The 19,202-nt window shown below is 38.3% G+C and overlaps 1 protein-coding gene across 1 annotated transcript; it reads right to left on the minus strand.

Moving 5' to 3' along the window:
• Positions 1-446: 446 nt before the first annotated feature.
• LOC128892752 (uncharacterized) lies at positions 447-5,486 on the minus strand. The gene is made up of 4 exons (XM_054153291.1): positions 4,297-5,486; positions 2,778-3,076; positions 1,783-2,046; positions 447-692 (listed from the first exon to the last, which is right to left on the minus strand). Exons 1-4 carry the CDS (start codon positions 5,484-5,486, stop codon positions 451-453), a joined length of 1,995 nt encoding a protein of 664 aa, XP_054009266.1. The 3' UTR covers positions 447-450.
• Between the last annotated feature and the right edge of the window lie 13,716 nt (positions 5,487-19,202).

The following is a 19,202-nucleotide window of genomic DNA, read 5'->3' on the forward strand; positions in this document are numbered from 1 at the left end:
GTTGCTTCAAAAGTAATTCTAAATATTAAATGCGTGATACACTACGTCGTAACTCGTAACTAAAAGTTGTCTGGACCATCCGATCGCCATTCGATCCTGTGCAATAAATTAATCTCAGATACGTAGACGCGATGGCCATCGAGTATCGAAGAAGGGTGTAACAGAAAGTGACGTAAATCCTAAATTTACGAGGAATACGTTTCTTTTGGAGCAAGGGCAAAAGAGGTAGGGGTAGATCCCTCTTTTTTAAGCCGAATACGACGTACATTCGCTCCATTTGCTCCGTCTACGTTGAACCACGCGTTTATTTGCGCTCGCGACAAAAAATATAGCGATTCTCTAGGTCGACCGTCCCGTTTATATTCGTTTTGCTCCCCCCCCCCCCCCCACTTCCTCCCTCCCTTCCCCTTGTGTCGGTGATACGTCCAATTCTGTTTTCGCGGGGTCTGGTTATCGGAGATTGCTTTTTCTACGCTCGCAAACAAACACAAACGCGCTGGCCGCCAAGCCAACATAGAGGATCGCAAATGGGATAAATAAATGTCTCATCGCGATCTTCCTGTGACCGTTTGACTCGTCCGTTACGTGACTCCACTTCTTTGGCTGCACCATCCCGCTGTACCACTTGTCGTAGAACCCTCCGTTGTTTAACCTCCCCAGGATGCTGTTTATGCGCTTGCGAAACGGAGATCCTGGAACAGATGATTCAACGATCATTTAGGTTGATTTCAACTTACGGCTGTTTTCTACAGATTTTATTCAATCGTATAGATGCTCGGGGGAAATATAGTCGGTTGCGTCGGGGTGTGCGTTTATTATTTAGAAAAGATTGTTTCTTCTTTGTACCGAGTACTCGGGATGTCCAGAAAGCAGTTGGAATACGTGAAAAATCTTAATCTTTTTTTTTTTTATTATTTAATTATTTATTAGCAAGATCATTAACGACCGCGGTATAACACATAGCTACAAATTAATTACAAATTAATCGCACGTATACAATGGTTAAACTTTGTTATATAAGTCTACACTTTTTTCAAATGAAAGAGTCGCAGTGATATTTCTAAGACTGTTAAGGCAGTCGCCGAGATCTGTCGGAGGTTTGAAATCTAGTCGTTTAAATTGGAACATTGGGCGGTCAGGTAATACACGTGCGATAGATAATTTAATATTGCAGGAATTACAGATCGTAGGTGAATTTCAATCTTGATTTTTTGAAGACGAGAGTGCTTTTCGCTGCAGGATTTAAAAGATTAATTTTAGAAGTTAAGAATCAAAACAGTCGAATGAAACCTGTGGCGTGGTATGGAAAACGTTACATTGTAATATTACAAGTATAAAAATATTATATTAATAACAAATATCATGTAATATATATGAATATAATATAATATAATAGCTATTATAGATAAATAATATTTGTACAGTATTTATATTTGTACATCTTACGATCAAATATTATAGATATTAAACTATTATGAATAATATATATATATATGTACAATCATATGATTGTGTATGTAGTTTCCAATAGTTTGAATAATATTTACACAAACTCCGTAATTACTTAAAAAAAAAATTGACGAAGGAATACCAGTCACGCCGGCAGTGGAATATTTTACATAGCATAAATGGCATTTAAACGAGAAAATGAACTTTGCAGTTGTTTACAGTTGTTACGATTCCTGTATAGAATAGGAAACAAAAGAGCAATTGTTTAAATGCATACTCGCTACCTTTGTACATTATGCACTGCACTAACGACTATCGGAAATTGGACGATACCTTTTGTCATAATGAGGGCAAGTATATACTCCTTGGGGCACTCTTTAACGAGATGTAGCTTCTTTCTTTGATACTCGTCGAACTGAAAGGGTAGCGTTCTCGGTGGATGAAGGTACCCAGCGTCCTTAGTTTCGAACAGCCTTCTGTGGATTTCCGTCAAGTTTGCCAATTTCAATCTCTTGTGAAGACGTTGTATCAGCGGCGACGTGGAGTCCGACAGGGCATCTTCTATTACATCTCTAGCATTAGTGAAAATTGGCATGCCTGGAACAAAAGGGAAACCGAGATTTCAATTTTGACGTTCGTTCTCTTTAAGAAACAGCATTCGATATTATGATAACATGTAATATTCATTCCGTTAAATAAAGACTTCGATCGTGGCATTCGTTCTGTTATACTTTGCTACAACTGCTATTTTATTTATTAACTTTTTATCAAAATTTTGATGATAATATGCCACCCCGACCTTAAGTAGAACTACGTTACTTAGTATTTTATGAGTAGCCTGCAGATGTTTATGCATTTGTAGGAAATGTGCAAGAAAGTACAAAATGCACACGATATGCAAGAACATAACAAAACATTGAAAGTTTAAGAAAGTTAAAGTAAAGTTCGTATTACAATATTTACAGAGCAAAATAGATTCCTATTCAGGTTCAATTTTTATAGGCACGATTTTATTTTAATATTTAAAATATTTACAATATTTGCAGAGTAAAATGAACTCCTATTCAGGTTCAATTTTCGTAAGTACGTTTGCAAAGATCTTATTTTGCATAAAGATCTGCAGTCTACTCACGAGTCACATTATTTGGACATCCAAGATTGAAACAGTAGCTTCGATACATTAAAAGGTCGTTGACCATAGATCTAAGGATCAGTTCCTAGATCACTTCACAGTAAACGAATTTTCTTTGGCTTTCAGTTAGAGCCAATGGTTACCAAACCTACCCAATCTCAGGCAGGGATCAATGGAATCAGAGTTAAGCTCTTACCGGTTTCCTCGAGTTCCTCCAAAGTATCGATGTCGTCGTAATACAACCGTTTGCTGAATGTGGACGCCAGCTGAGACGTGAACACCCCATTCAGAATAAGACTCAGCCACAAACTGCACATCAGCAGCAACCTCTCCGGAAACCAAGGTTGGCTGTGCGAAAAGGGCTGCACCAATTGCAGAACCACCTTGGCCAGATACTTGGTCAGCGAGGCGAGGCAGATCAAAGAGGCTTGCTTCAATTGCTTCGAATGTTCATCCCGGGTTCCAAAGTTTCGTTTCGGCTCGACTGGACGAACCCTGTTAGTAAAATTGGGGATGGAGAATACGCGAGACAACTTTCGTAGACTGCTAGACCGAAGCTCACTTTTATATCGCTCGGATATTTCTCTCTATAAATACACCTCTGTTTATTTTGCGAAAAATCACGTTTGTTTTCAATGAAACCAAATATTGTCTGTATTTGTACAGTCCTTTTACGTTCAACGCTCTAGCAAATATTTATTTTTCGCAGTTTAAACTCATTCTATTCTTTCCAAAATAAAAGAGTCTTGATTTTTATACAATCATGGGTAGTTAGAGAGAGAAATAGAGCTTGTGTAGTTTCACAAAGAGGCAAGGACGATTTAATACTACCCTGAAGAACAGTACTATACTCGTTCAACGCTCTATCAAATATTTATTTTTTCCCGGTTTAAACTCATCCTATGTTTTCTAAAATAAAAGAAACATCATGGGTTGCAGATAGAGAGAGGAATAAAATCTGTGTAATTCCATAAAGTCCTTGAGAAGGACTTAGCAGTTTCCCCTAAACCACCAAGACCACTCCAAGTTCTCAGCATTCTAACTGCTAACGACATAATATTTCAACATTATAGGTCAGAATAGTGAAAGATACAAAATACTCTCACTTTATACAGAGTTACACAATGTCTCATACCATAAATCAGGAAGATTCTACGTAATCCTCGACATCGTCACACAATATACTACAGCAAATTATGGTATATTGCTGAGGATTCTATCGAAATAGAGTATAATGCTGCTAACCACATAATATTTCAACGCTATACGTCAGAATAGCGATAGATACAGAATACTCCCACATCATACAACGTTACACAATGTCCCATACGATAATTCAGGACGATACTACGTAATCCTCGACATAGATGCAGAGTATACTACAGCGAATTATAGTCCAAGACCTAGTATTCCATCGAAATACACTATAATCCGGATAACTAGATATTATTTCAGCACTATATGTCTGAATACTGAAAGATACAGAATAAAACAACGATAAACAATGCCTCGCACCATAATGCAGCAAGATACTACGTAATCCGTAACATCGATGCAGAGTATACTACAGCGAATTATAGTCCAAGACCGAGTATTCCATCGAAATGCAGTATAATCCGGATAACTACATATTATTCCAGCATTATATGTCAGAATACTGAAAGATACAGTATACTCTCACATCACGCAAGGTTATGGTCTGGGTATTCTCTTACCCAGATGCATCTCGTTCCATCTTCATAGTCCAAGGATCGTTCTCAGACCCTCTGACACTCCTCTTCTTGTTCATCAGGCACGTGTAGATCGTAGTGATGGTAAAATGGCCAGCGAACACCAGTAACCAAGTACCGCCACTGAACGTCTTAACGATAACCAAATAATCTGGTACGGGAGGAGCCTTTGGCACCAAAACGCAAAGCTTGTCACTGGTGATGGCAGTGGTGGATTCCACGAGCCTGGTCGAGTAATCCTTGATAAAGAATTGATTAAACGAAACGTCCGCGTACCCTTGAACCAAATGTCCTATTGTACCAAAGAACACGCCGTTGTCCTCCCAGCCGTACAAGTCCTTGGTCGGCACGAGTACAGGCGTGACGTTCATGTTCCTGGTGACCTCCTCGAGGTACAAGTAATCTATTCCTTCGTAGGAATCTCCCTTCTTCAACATCGACGCTGACTCGAAGATAGAGATCTTCAGGGGGTAGAGCCCGAAGCTGCGCCTGTCCTCATCGAAAAAATCCGAGATGTCTGTGCTATTTGGAAAATCGATCATCAGGAAGTCTTCCTTGTTAGCTGTTACGCAGAACCAATCGCAGCTGGTGTTCTGGACGTTCCTGACGTGACTTCCGGCGTACTCGAAGGGATCGTACCGGATAGCCTTGTCGTCGGAGAAAAATATTACCCTGTAAACTCTTCGGAACTTCCAGAGCCTCTCGAACGCCCATCTGCAGAAGCGTTCGCGTTCGAACATGTCCGACGACTCCTGGACCGTCTCCTGGAGGATGTACACGTTCTCTGGGTGCCAGAACGCGACCAGGTGAGGCGAACTGAGGATGTCCCTGAGGTGGTCCGTGTTCGAAAATAACACCAACACGCAGCCCTCGGCCTCGCGGGAGCGATTCTCGCGTTTACCGTGCTCTTGTTTCACGGAGATGATGTGTCTGATGGTCAGCAGTCGGGCGGTGACGTTGAGACGGCGCAGGAGCTCGGGGGGCACGTCGAAGACGCTGCTATCGTCGAAATCGTCGAACACGACGGTCAGCAAGCCGGTTTTGCTCGCGTTCGCACATTTCGCCAGGAATGGGTACACGGACGAGTAGTTGTCCGAGTTCGGGACCTTAAATTGGCTTGTTACGTGGAAAAGGAGGGCCAATGGGAGCAGGATTCCTAGGAGCTGCGTGAACATCCTCTGGAATTTGAATAAATTTAGGGTTGAGTCGTCTGGGTACTTTTAGTCATTCCATTTTTTACATAGAGAGATTTTTATATAGTTTGTAATCTGTATGCTTCTAAATAGAGTGATACAATCGAAAGAACTCTTAGGGATTTACTTTTATACACCTGCAATTATTTATACTTGACTACTTTATACACAAGAAAAAGAAAAATGTACATGTCGAATTGAGTAACCTCCTCCCTTTCGAAGTCGGTTAATAAGATTTTTACCAGGAAAATTCTTTTGAAAACGGTCAGAATAAAATCGAAACGTTAGGAATAAGTAGTTGTCCGAGTTCAGGACCTTAAATTGGCTTGTTACGCGAGAAAGGACGGCCAATGGGAGCAGGATTACTACGAGCTGCGTGAACATCCTCTGGAATTTGAATAAATTTAGGGTTGAGTCGACTGGGTACTTTTGAGTCATTCCATTTTTTATATAGAGAGAATTTGATAAAGTTTGTAATCTGCGTGCTTCTAAATAAAGTTAATGACACAATCGGAAGATTTATTTTTACACACCTGCAATTATTTATATTTGACTACTTTATACGCCAGAATAATATTTTGACCAGGAAAATTCTTTCGAAAACGGCCAGAATAAAATCGAAACGTTAGGAATGCTCGCGATGGTTTTATCTAGAAAATTAATTTTCATTTTCAATTTCGATTGTCGTTCCATTTCAGCGTTGTATCAACTTGGACAAGAGGAAGGGATTGGAGTGATCATTTGGGGAAATACAGAGAGCTGTCGAGGCATCGAATTGACGATCGGAAAACGAAATGTAATCCCAGGAATCGAAACTACGTTTCAACGAAGGACGAGTTAATTCACGCCATTCAATAAGCTAGCTTATAGAGTCGCGGGATCGCAAATCTGGCTCGAATCGAGTCAACATTTTCTTCGAAAACTGTTTAAAGGATCCTCGCAAACTGGATTTACCTACCAGAGATCAGGCAAACGTTCGAGAAATTCATTTCTACGTGGCCGTTCTTCTTTCATTTTCTAAAAATTCTTTACTACCATGTTCTTCATTTTACTTTCATGTTCAGATTTAAATGAATCTGATAGGTCAATAATTATTATCCTTTTTTAAAGGGTTCATAAAATTGTTTACTACCATGTTCTTTATTTTACGTTCATGTTCAGATTTGAATGAATCAGATCTCAGTACAGTTCGATAATTATTATCCTTTTTTAAAGTAAGTAAGTAGTTCGACTTTTACGATATATAACATTTAAATTGATACAATTCACGGTGAGCATTTGTATGTCTCACTTAAAGGTCTGTGTTAAAATTACAAAATTTTCATATAGTTTTTCGTAAAATTGGAGCGTACTTATTTAAAGAACAATCAACTATCGTTAAAATTCTCCGTTAAATAAATCCACTACTTTAAATAACGTACAGGGAGTAGATGAGGAATGAATTTGGAATTGTCTAAACTTTTCTTTCGCACAACCTCGGAACGAATTTGATCGACGTACCAAGAAATAACAACCTCGAGAAACTTTCCAACTGTCTTCCTTTCTAATATTACTTTGCGATTTCGAACGCAACCATTTTTCCCATCCCTTTACTATCCAATGGTTCTATTCTTTATCTGGAAATCTTCGTCACGTCTCCCGTTGAAAATCGCGCACCTCGGTCAGGTTAACCGGAAAGGAACACGTTCCAGCACTTTGTTAAGGTCGGTGTTTATGGAACGCGCTGCGTTAACGTCGCTAGCGACGCGTTAAATAAAAAGCTCGTCCACGCTGGACTTTGTTTCATGGCATTTTCTATCCTCTCGACTCTTTCCTGGGCGCGAGCACACTCTGTGACATAGATCAACCTTTTCCGTTCGAGCTAACGGATTTAAACAGCTGTTTTACATAATTGAAGCTTTCACTCAGGCGTGACGTTCATGCAGGATACGCCCTGTACGCTCTGCACTTTATACTCTCTGTTCTTTAATATTCGCTACCTGCTATCCACTTTATTAATTTGCGAAAAGCGGGAAACGTGAAAAAAGCGTGTACTTATTTTGAAAATGTATCACCGGGGACCGAAATGTAATCAAAATTTCGTTTGCTGGCGAGACACGTTTATTTCTGACGCTTTTTGCAAGCGTAAAAGCAGTTGCTTGATTCCTTTTTTAAAAAAGTCCTGAGATTTTTCATCGAAAAATTTGTCCATTCGAAGACATCTTGATTACTTTTTGGTCCCCCCTAGTATTTTTCATACATCTATTCTTTATTTTTTTATTCCCTATATGTTTTGCTATTTAATAACTATACAAATCTTAGTAGAATGTAATTCATAGAAATTTATCGACGATCGTTATCATCTTTAAATAAACGTATCCTTCATCGGCGACGTGTCATCGAATTCCGTAGCAACGGTATTTCGCGGAACATCAAAAGCTCGTTGTAATTTGCCAATTGAATTTAGCCCGCGGCGAACGTTTAATTGCGTCGTAAATAATTAAAATAAATTTCAATGGAACTTTCGCCGGTGCGTTTTTTTTATTTGCATTTCAAGCTTCGAAATTGCAGTTTATAAATGACATCGCAACGAATGAAATTCCGTTAATCGAAACTTTGTTATTTTTCTGATATTACCAAGTAGTCGATCGTATTTATTTAATTTATTACTTACGAAACGCTTCGATCATTTAATCGTGTGATTCTCGGATTGGCAAATGACAAAAGGAGTGCGAGATTCAAAACTGTAATCTGGAAAAAATGAAATATTAAAATTTAGAAGAATGTACGCGTGGAAATTTAAATTGCAAATACTCGGTCCTTTCTTTGTAACAAATGCAAAGTATCGCTTATAAAGATCCTTAAAGAAAGTTTTGAATAATTAAACAAAATTATTTTCTTCTATATTACCCCGAGTACAATAAAAAAGAGAACAAAGATCTTTCCTTAATGGAATATCTTAATAAAGATCCTTTTTCCCTTCTCACGTCCGCGATAAATTATCGTCCAGGTTCGAGGACCTTGCGCTTCGCAGCTTTGTCAGGATCAGGATTTACAGGAGCATCGAGTTCGACCAGTTTCACGCCTCTCTTGCGTATCACCTCCACGCCAAGCGTCTGAATTTCTTTCATGTTTCTCTCGCGCGGAAAACAGGAATTCATTTGCTTCTTTAGATTGACGACGTCAGTTCCTTGAACGGGGTTTCAGTCAGGATTTAACCCGCTGGAATGATCGATACAGAGAGGAATCTAGACCGAAAATTTTAGAAACGTAGAGAACGATGAGGAAAATATATGCCATAAATTTGCGATGCTTCCAGGGAACAAGCATTCGTTTAAAATTTGTGCTTCGTCTTGATCGAGAAGGTGAATTTATTTCATGATTATTTATACTCCTAAGAATTGATCAGTAATGACAAATATCCATTTTGAAATTGTGTTTCATCTGTATTAAATTTGTCAAAAGAGAAATATATTTCTTCAACATTTATACTCCTAAGAATTGATTATTTATTGACAAATAACCATTTTAAAATAGTGTCTCATGTGTATTATATTTATTAAAGGAGAAATTATTTCTTGAACATTTATACCTCTAAGAATTGATTAGTTATACCAAGTATCCATTTTAAAATTCTGTTTCATCTGTATTAAATTCGTCAAAGGAAAAATTATTTCTTGAACATTTATACTCCTAAGAATTGATTAATACTGAAAGTAAATAGCAGTAAATCCGAGGGACTATTAGTGTTGTCTATTGAGTAACAAATGGACAGTGGCACGTATAAATCGACGAAGAAGTGGAAAGAAACAGGACCTAACGATGTCACTGATTAACGAATCTGGTTGTTGGATATACAGGGTGCTTTTGAAAGTTCGAACAAGTAACTTTTCCAAATGAAGATACAAAAATTGACACAGGGAGAAATATCCAGTGACTAGTTGAGTAGTCTTCGGTATAGAATGTAACTTTTCACTCTCTAAATTTTCTTTGTCCCCTCACGAAAGACCTGAAGCTGGTCTCCGGAATCACCCTGTAGATTTCGTTCCAAATGCAATTTTCCTAAAAGACTGGAATTTCTGGAAACATCCCGATACGACTCTAACGTAGTTAAGCAATGCATCACCCCCAGCTGAACTCCACTTCCACTCTTCTATGCTCATCGATCGCGTTCCACCTTTGTGATGGAAGAAACCTAAGCGTCGTAATTAATCCTTAATTAGATTGACAAAATTCTTATTCGAATCAATATTTCGACGAACACGATGTAAACCTCAAATGAATAACTGCGTACAATATTGGACTCGAGTGTTGCATAATGGAATGCTTTACGATAAATGTTAGAGTTATAGCACAGAAAAAAGAGAACAAAAGGCTGCTTAATAATACCGCACGAATAATGAAAGGTTTAATGAAAATTTAGTCGTTCGGCGCAGAATTCTTGAATAAGTCTAGGACTTATACAAGACTAACAATAAATGAACCACGAGTCGGTCGTTGGTTTTGAAAAATACACACGGCCACCCACACATACACAGACAGTCAGCGCTCATCGCAGTCACACCAAACTCGCGAATTTCAAACACCAAGGTGTTAGGGAACATTCTCAAACTTGTACTGCATCTAACAATAAATAATTAACGATTTAAATCGTAGTAGTTCATTACGCAGGACTTGTCTCCCTATCGCTTTGAATAATGAAGGTTTCACCGTACCTTCGGAGCTACCCCCCTTAGCGGGAGGGCGCGAAAGCCTCGCAGAAATTTATCGCGTGGTCCGCCCTGTATATTTTTACAGGTGCTTGATTAAATTTCTCCCCGTTCCCTTCGGCAACAGTTATTTACGAATAACATGGTCCCCATCGCGCGGAACGACGCTGCTTTGCATCCAGATCGCCTGGAACGATTGTGTGTGCTCGATACGAAGGAGTAGCGACGCCACCGAAACGTGTACAGATGCTATCGATACATTCGCGTTACAAATTGATTTCGCTTATATCAATTTACCGAATCAGTGGCGTATCATGCATGGCATATCGTAGCAGAAAACATTTCCATAGGGGATCCTCGAAATCTGTGGTTCTAAAACTACGAATAAAAGCGATTGTTTTTCTCATTTTGTAACGTAAGAATAAGAATAAGATGTAAATGTTTTAACTTGCAACAGGTTGTATCGAATTGCGTATGTAGTTCTATCAAAATCATTGTGAAAGCATTTCCATAGGGGATCCTTGAAATCTGTGGTTCTAAAACTACGAATAAAACCGATTATTTTTCTCATTTTGTAACGTAAGAATAAGAATAAGATGTAAATGTTTTAACTTGCAACAGGTTGTATCGAATTGCGTATGTAGTTCTATCAAAATCATTGTGAAAGCATTTCCATAGGGGATCCTCGAAATCTGTGGTTCTAAAACTACGAATGAAAGCGATTGTTTTTCAACAGGTTGAAATTCTATCGAAATCATTGCCGATATACGAGTAGTACATGTGTGCGTGGCATTGATTTTAATAGATGTTGCAACCTGTTGCAAATCAGGAATTTTATCGCGAAGATTTACGTATGCATTGTAACGCGCAAAGAAAACATTCTGTTCGTGCTCTATTATTGGAGTAAAATATTATCTCTGGCTACAAGTCGCCTCGTAGTTGTTAATTCTTGGTTATTGGAAACTGGCGACTCTTTGCTGAAAGCATCTTCATGGAATCCGGCTTTACCCTGTCGGATTACGAGTTACAAAGTTTCTTTGAGAACCGTATCTGGACCGGTGATACTCAAAGTGCTACATAGAATTTTTGAAATTAGTCTGTTGAAATCTAAATTATTCTGCGAGAAGGTCAACTAATTAAAATGTATCGATGCAAAGATGAAACTACTGATAATTAGACTGCGGATCTTTATGCAAAATAAAATCTTCACGAAAGTGCCTACAAAGATTGAATCTAAATAGGAAATTATTTTATTCTGCAAACATTATAACATGAACTTTACTTTCAATCTTTTTTATACTCTTGCATATTGTTTGCATTTTGTAGTTTCTTGGACGTTCGAATTTCCTATAAATTCATAAAGATCCGCAGTCTAGTGATAATTCTTGGATATTTTTATAAATGGTAACAAGCTTGAATTTTTAAAATTTGTTCTAACTTGTTAAAAAAAAAAAAAAGAAGAAGAAAAAGGACAACGAACGGTTCTTTCGACCAGAGTTTTCGACTAATATATAATACATATTATAAACCGCCATATATAAAGGCAATCGTTTCGATTTCAATTTCCCCAACTTTCATAATTGAAAGTTTAATTTTATACATTGCCTTTTGCTCGACTATACGTAATAACAACCGTAATTAGTATGATTTACGTGCCTCACGAATGTAATTTAAATTTTCCTGACGGGAATAATATTTTAATGGAGCGCATCTAAATACCATTATGCGTTTCATCGCAGTTTTTCACGTTATAATCTAATTTACCCAGTTGGGAATCCTGCTTTTCATTATTTTCCACGTTTTAACCTTTTGACCTATATAGGAGGGAATTATCAGTGCAGTTCGACCCAGGAATTTTTATTCGATCAATCATGGTGGAGAGGTCAAAATTTTTTCAATTTGAACACCAGTGTTATTATTAGGTATTCGAAAAGTTCGTGACGTTTATCAACCATTTGCACGATTTCATCGCATCGTTCTGTGATTGGTCGATCGCAGCGTGATGCATTCTTGACATCAAAATTTCGATAGAGCATTCTATCCATAAAAATCACAAATGTGTTCGCAAGCCTGCGTAGCATTCTCCCTTGATCGAGCGACAAAGTGCCACGAACTTTTTCGAATACCCATTAATTAACAAACTGGTAGGAGTTGGTATTATATAAGGTTGTCCTAAAAGTTTCTTTCGTGAGTTGCATTCAATTATTTTCTATAGCAGTGTTAATATAAATAGACAAATAAATGTAAACAATGAAATGAATTTTACACAATTTTGTAATGTAACATAAAACATAAAATATTGTGTACGTATTAATACCTTAATGCATTAATACCTATCAAACTCCGATTAATATTTGTAAAATATTATTATTCTTCCATAATTCATATAATAATAAGATCGTACGATACTATTTCAGTAATGGGTAACAAAATATCTATTACCACGCTACGAACCAAAATCGAATTAATTAAGCTACCAGTCGATAAAGTGTTATCCATCCTAAAAACTTTACTTTTTATTCTCACCTGTTACACCTAATAATCTCAAGTTCTTTATTCAGCAAACTTTCTAGATAACGCGAGTATGGCGATATCGTGAAAAAGATTCCCTACTTAGTATGGACCTTCAACTACCTCTTAATATAGACGCACTCGTAGCGAAGCCTAATGGTCAAGCTTGTATAAGTATCGATTCCTTTTTCAAAAATTGTAACTTACACATTTAGTGTTGACGGACCTTGTTATTTTACTTACTTGTATCACATTATATCCTTATGGTATTACTAACGTATTATATACTATGGTATGCAATTGTATTATTCTTGTAAAGCAAAACGAACCAGAAGGGTTCAAATGCTTAAAAAAAAAAAAAAAAAAAAAAAAAAAAAGTTTGTCGAAAAAAATGTACGAAAGAACTCACAAGAAATCCTCTTTGCTCGCGAACGAAGTCTCGAATAGGCTCGGTTAGTCGAGACTGTCGCGTCGTCGAAGCAAAAAGAATAGAAAAATGACACCACGGAACGTTCGAAGCCGCTCGAGGCGAACTTCGTCGCGACACTGAAACTTAAAGCGAACCCCGAGGGCGGAGATGTCTAAATCGAAAATCTGATAAGTGGATAATAAAGTGGGTCCCTATCGTCCAGATCTCCGTCTGCTTTTTTGCCTTCTATTGCGCGTAGGTGTGTGCGGTATTTCAAATAGAATTTGGAGAACGTATATTTCATGGCGATGCTCGCTAACGATACGTATCATAATCGTGGGACGTATCATTTATTAACGACGGCCATGAATATGCGCGATACGAGATAATTTACAAGGGTAATCGACGAACAAACCCATCAATTTTTAATCGCGTTTGCTTGCAAACGATAGTGATGACGAGAAATGTAAACACAGTCAGTGTAAGAAGTACAGCGATCGATTTAAAATAAAATTAATAAGAATAGAAGTAAGAGATTAACGTTAAAAATAATATATTTTAATTCACGCAAATTCTACTCTAAATATACGTAGGAATGTTTGTTGATTATCTCCAATAATAACAATTTCATAAAGTGGATTTCCAATTAGAAAAAAGAAAGAAGTTAGTAATTTGTACAAAATTCAACGTTTCTTTAATATCGAGTTAGTATTTAACCAAATGAATTATAGCAAATGCGAGCAGGCACTAACGATGCGCAAACAAGAAAATAACGGGGGCGTAGTACGGAAACAATTGAAGTATTTACGCGCCCCATATATATATATATATATAAATTACTTTGCAACGAAACGTCGAGATGGAAATTTAAATTGTTCTCACATATATGCGTACAGATAAATGGAAACAAAATTTTATAATTCTCTCCGTAATTCTCTTCAACGACTGCTTCAATTTTTCACCGCATATCCAAAGAGTTTCGCGAAAGTGGGGGCCCCCCCCCCCATTCGAGCATTTAATCCTCTTAGCTTTCGTGATTATTAAACTAAACGATGTCACGGAGAAATTAGGTCTACGAATGACCTTTTGACATAAACGCAGGTCGGCGATGTGTTTAAAAAGAGTGTGAGATTTTTTCACAGGCCGATATCGGTTTTCATGGAGGAAAGTTCGATGTAAGAAGGATCACGTTCCATCGATTTACAACTTTGGCAAAGCGGTGGAGTTCAACTTTTAACATCTTCCCAAACTAAATGCTAAGACGATGAAAAGTCGTTTTAGAGGGCGCCTGAAATGTAGCTTTTCGAAACTGCGACTTAATGGTCGCATGATGACGCTTTAGGGGTGGGTGGAGAGGAGGAAGCTCTAGCATCTTCCATATGAATACAAATTTCGCTATATAACTTCTTCTTGTGCATCGCAAAATTACTTTTTGATATATTTTAGAGGTAGTCCTATGGTTATTTTGTGGAGGTTGTACCTGTGGAGGGAGAGCGAGAGAGGAGAAAAGGAAGAGAGAAGCGTAACCGTTTAATTACGGTTACTATAGACGCGAATTCGGACGAAAATTTGTTCGGACTAGTTCTGACGAATTCGTCCAAATAAGCAAACGTCTGGTTTTCAATGATAGTGTTTACACTAGCAATGATACACATGTCAGAACTTTCACGACGTCGTCAGAACTAATTGAGCGTTCGAACAAGTTTGATCTTTTCGTGCGACCTGCGTCTATTTTGGGTGTTTTTGGGCGTTTGTTTGTTCGGACGAATCCGTCAGAACTCGTCCGAATTCGCGACCATAGTAACTGTAGCCTAATAAGGAATCATTCGTGACGAAGAACAATTGAACTATATGGCGGGGATAATCTTGAGCGACCACTTAATTTTGCTCCGATCGAATATTGAGGACACTGGTCCTCTAAACGGCGAGTGCAAAGTCGCTGGAACTTTGAAAATGACTCCGATGTTTTGCGCAAATTGATGCATACGTAAACAATCCTCTACAAGGTGAATTATACGCGCCCCAGTTTCGCGCTACTCTTTCATCAAAATGTAATACTCCTCTCTAGGGAGTCCATTGATATTGCGATGAAAAGCTGTTTGGCGTGTATATCATCCTGTTGCGCAGCCTCTTCGGCACCAGGCTCGAGTCGAGATTATCTTCCCGCGTCGACCAGGTCTTTCTGTTCAAGAAAAATTCAATGGGTAGTACCGAACCATCCCAGCCTGTCGATATCCTTGCGGGACATCCCCATTATCATCGCGTTGCTGAAGAAGACACCTGTCCAAGAGACTTAGCAGTCTGTAGTCATCAGGAAAATACAAGAGGCTAAGGATTCGTCAGTTATTTTGATAACTGGACGATTCCAGTTAAAGGATTCTTTAGATCCGCTGGATTCGGAAGAATTCAGCAGCCATTAGTACTAGAGATCACGGTTTTGAACGGGTATTAATCCTTTGCGATCGTATGTCTACTCTCAACCACCAAAACTTTTTTACCGTTCCGGTCGTATGTCTGCTCTCAGCTACCACAACAAAGAACCAAACTAATCTTATGTTGTATTCCGCAAACTGAAAAGATTTAAGCCATTAGACAATAGTAATATTAGGTTGTCCGAAAAGTATCTGTCGCTTTATTAATAAATAATACATGCATAATAGTTTATGTTTTATGTTACATTACTGAATTGTGCACGATTCATGTTGGTCCATTGCTGTTACAACATGAATATCTGTGAAATTAGATTGTCTATTTATAGAAACACGACCACAGAAAATAATTGAGTGCAACTCGCGAAAGAAACTTTCGGGACAACCTAACAGATTCTAAGATATTAGTGTGATAATAGATTAATGGAAAGATTAATGAAAAGATCGTTAGTATTTATATTAAGTTATACAAGTATATATGAACCAGTGAGTGAAATATCTACATGTTAAATTTTTCAAAGACAAATATATCGAATATTGTTATTTTTTCTGTAACAGATTGTAATAAATACCAAATAGTCGAAAATACTTGGTAGAATTCCAAATAATATTTTACAAATGGCGTTTAAATATAATTGGGCATTCTGGTTTTTTAAAATATTTCAAAAGCAATACTCCAAAATGGCAAGAAGAAAGTTACCGAAAGATACCACACGATGGAGAGCTATAAAATATAATTTTTACGTAAAAACGTTACATTAAAACACATTATTGTGTAAACGTATATCTAAAGTCCACAAAGGAATTAATAAATCTTGTTCATCCTTCATAAGCTTGCATCAATTAATTCCGACCAGTACAATAGCCATGCCTAAATTTAATACGACCGCAAAGGGTTAACATGTCATACGTCGTATACGAATTTACACTTGAACGAGTTTATCGGTCTCGGCTTAATAGTTTTAGAGGAATCCTTGAACTCCTATGGGAAAACTTTGATATTCTCTTCGGGTCGGAAGGACCTAAAGAAACAGACGCGAGTGGACCGTGCAAAAAATTGATCAAGCGCCGTGCCAGTCGACGACGCTCCGCGTCTTCATTTCTTGCTTCGTTGAGCGCGTCGAAAAAGTCCAGCGTTCGTCCCCTAGTCGAGGCATCGTTTCACGAGAAAAATACGTGTCCAGTAGCTTCTGGACCATTGGAAACGCCCCGGCGAAGGTGAAATGCCTCGATTCCATTTCGAGAATCCAGACGGCAACGCGCCACGTTTTATCGGTCGGGGGCACCTCTGTGGCGACGCGAATCGTCGACGAAATTCCTTTTATCGCCGGCTTCTTACTATTCGCTGCATCGTATCTGCACGTGGCTGGAAATATTAAAAGTGAATTTCCGCTGCGACGATAGGACGCGACGTCCAGCGTCGCCGGGTAATTACCAAGCCGAGGAAGTCGTCTGAAACAGTCTGTCTATAAAATTGTTCGGAATATAAATTACTGAAACGAAGTGCACCGCTTTTATGTGAAAGAAAACTTCAATCGAGAGACGAACAAAAATTTCTTTTTAGTATGTTGCAAGGATTTACAAGAACTCGCCGCAGCAGAAATTGAAGAGGGTTGGTTTTCGGTTTTAAATCATTATCGCTATCAACACCGTACACGAAGTTCAGCGAAGTTAAATGGATAATTTCTGTTCCTGTTCTTAATTGAGCTTCTTCTGCGATACCAAACTCGCTAAGTACAATTGTTACGTTCGTCGAAACGTAGAACGGTTGCGCATCGAGGTCCAAGGGGTTGCTAAGAGGGGCGTCACTCGTTCTAAAGTTCCTCTACTTCTAAATTACGGACACCGAGGAAAGCAGGGAATGTAAATTCAGAACGGTATTTCTAAAATCTATTCGAGAAGTTTGCAGCCTGCAAACTAACATCCATATAAATTGTATAAATAATTGGGAAAAGTAATCATTTAACACGTTGGTCGCCACGTTACCCGGAAATGGGCGACAGGACTTTTCATTGAGAAACTGAAAAAGAAAAGTTCAAAGGTGAGACGTTAATAAAAATAAATGTGGATAGGATTCCTAAGTTTGACGAGGTTAAGAAATTAAATGCTGCGACAAATGTTACGTTATCTAATTTTCGATAGTTTCGCGACTCGGTGAAGATAGAAAGAACACTATTATTTGTTCGTGCGATAAAGATTTGTCGTAGCGGCAAATTGCAGAGAAATGTGGTGTCAGTCGCACGATAGTTGCAAGAACAAGAAAAAGGTACGTTAGGCCGCTCGCACACGGCGCAACCGATTTGAAATTAATGTTGCAAACCGTTTGCGCTCTTTGTTTTACCTACTCCGCTATCTTTGTTTTACCTAGATCCACGGTTGCATGCAACTAGTTTCAAAGTGGTTGGAAACTGTGAAATGCGGTGTCAGTCGTACGATAGTTGCAAGAACAAGAAAAAGGTACGTTAGGTCGCTCGCACACGGCGCAACCGATTTGAAATTAATGTTGCAAACCGTTTGCGCTCTTTGTTTTACCTACTCCGCTATCTTTGTTTTACCTAGATCAACGGTTGCATGCAACTAGTTTCAAAGTGGTTTGAAACTGATCAGTTGCGTCCGTGTGCGATTAGCCTTAGTGGACCAATATCTTCCCAAAACGGTAGACCGAGACTTACTTCGGATAGAGCAGCACGTGAAATCGCACACCGTATTCGATCGGATAATTACAAAACACCAATACCGACGTTCGTTCAGTTCCGAGAGACGGAGTACACGATACACGTATAACAATTATACACGCACAGTGTTTCCTAAGAGCTGATGGAATTTAACAAAAGCCGAACAATAGGCTCGAAAAGAGACGGCGAATTCGGAGCACGTACTTAATTTCTTCCGAGCTGACGCTTCACTAAATACGATTAAGTTGTACCTGTCGGCGTTGCGAAAGTGCTCCTCTATCGCTCTTCTCGATTGTTTTTCGAAACGCTCGATTCGAGTCTCCTGGAATAAATCGGACCATTCAATGGGATCCACGTAGATCTTCTTTTCTAGAAAACCGTACCCAGCGCGAGATTACAAGGATAATTGTTAACATGGATCATGACGCGACAGGTCTTCAGACCTACGGAATTACAACTTGCTCGAGTAATAAATCTTTTAGGGTATTTTTAGAATTTTATACTGTGTCAATTATTTGAGACCATTCGATTGCCAAACGAATTAAATTTCGATTGCCATTCGAATTAAATTTCATTTACAGGCTATTGGAAATTACGTAATCAAACATTCGTCGTGGTATTTATTTATGTAATTTCATCGAGATTCGAGTGTTTCATATAAATTTATTTTCTTTGACAACTTAACTTTCAGAATTAATTTTTTCAGTTCCTCGGTGAACCGTGATGATAAGTCTCGTGTGCTTCGTCAAATTGAACACTGCAAGTAGAGAACCAATAACACAGTTATGTAACAGGTTCGCATTTCAATAACTTTATTCTTCTTATGTACATATGTAACGCATCAGTGTTCGCGCATAATTGTGTAATGTACGAATCGATTACCATAAAACTTTTTCGTTTTGTAGAGTGCATACTGGGATGCTGATCCCAGTGAAAAATATTACTTCTCTTTTAAGGAGATTCAATTTTTCTCATTTTCTTTAATT

This window comes from Hylaeus anthracinus, unplaced genomic scaffold, assembly GCF_026225885.1.
Source record: "Hylaeus anthracinus isolate JK02 unplaced genomic scaffold, UHH_iyHylAnth1.0_haploid 16887, whole genome shotgun sequence".
Taxonomy (NCBI): domain Eukaryota; kingdom Metazoa; phylum Arthropoda; class Insecta; order Hymenoptera; family Colletidae; genus Hylaeus; species Hylaeus anthracinus.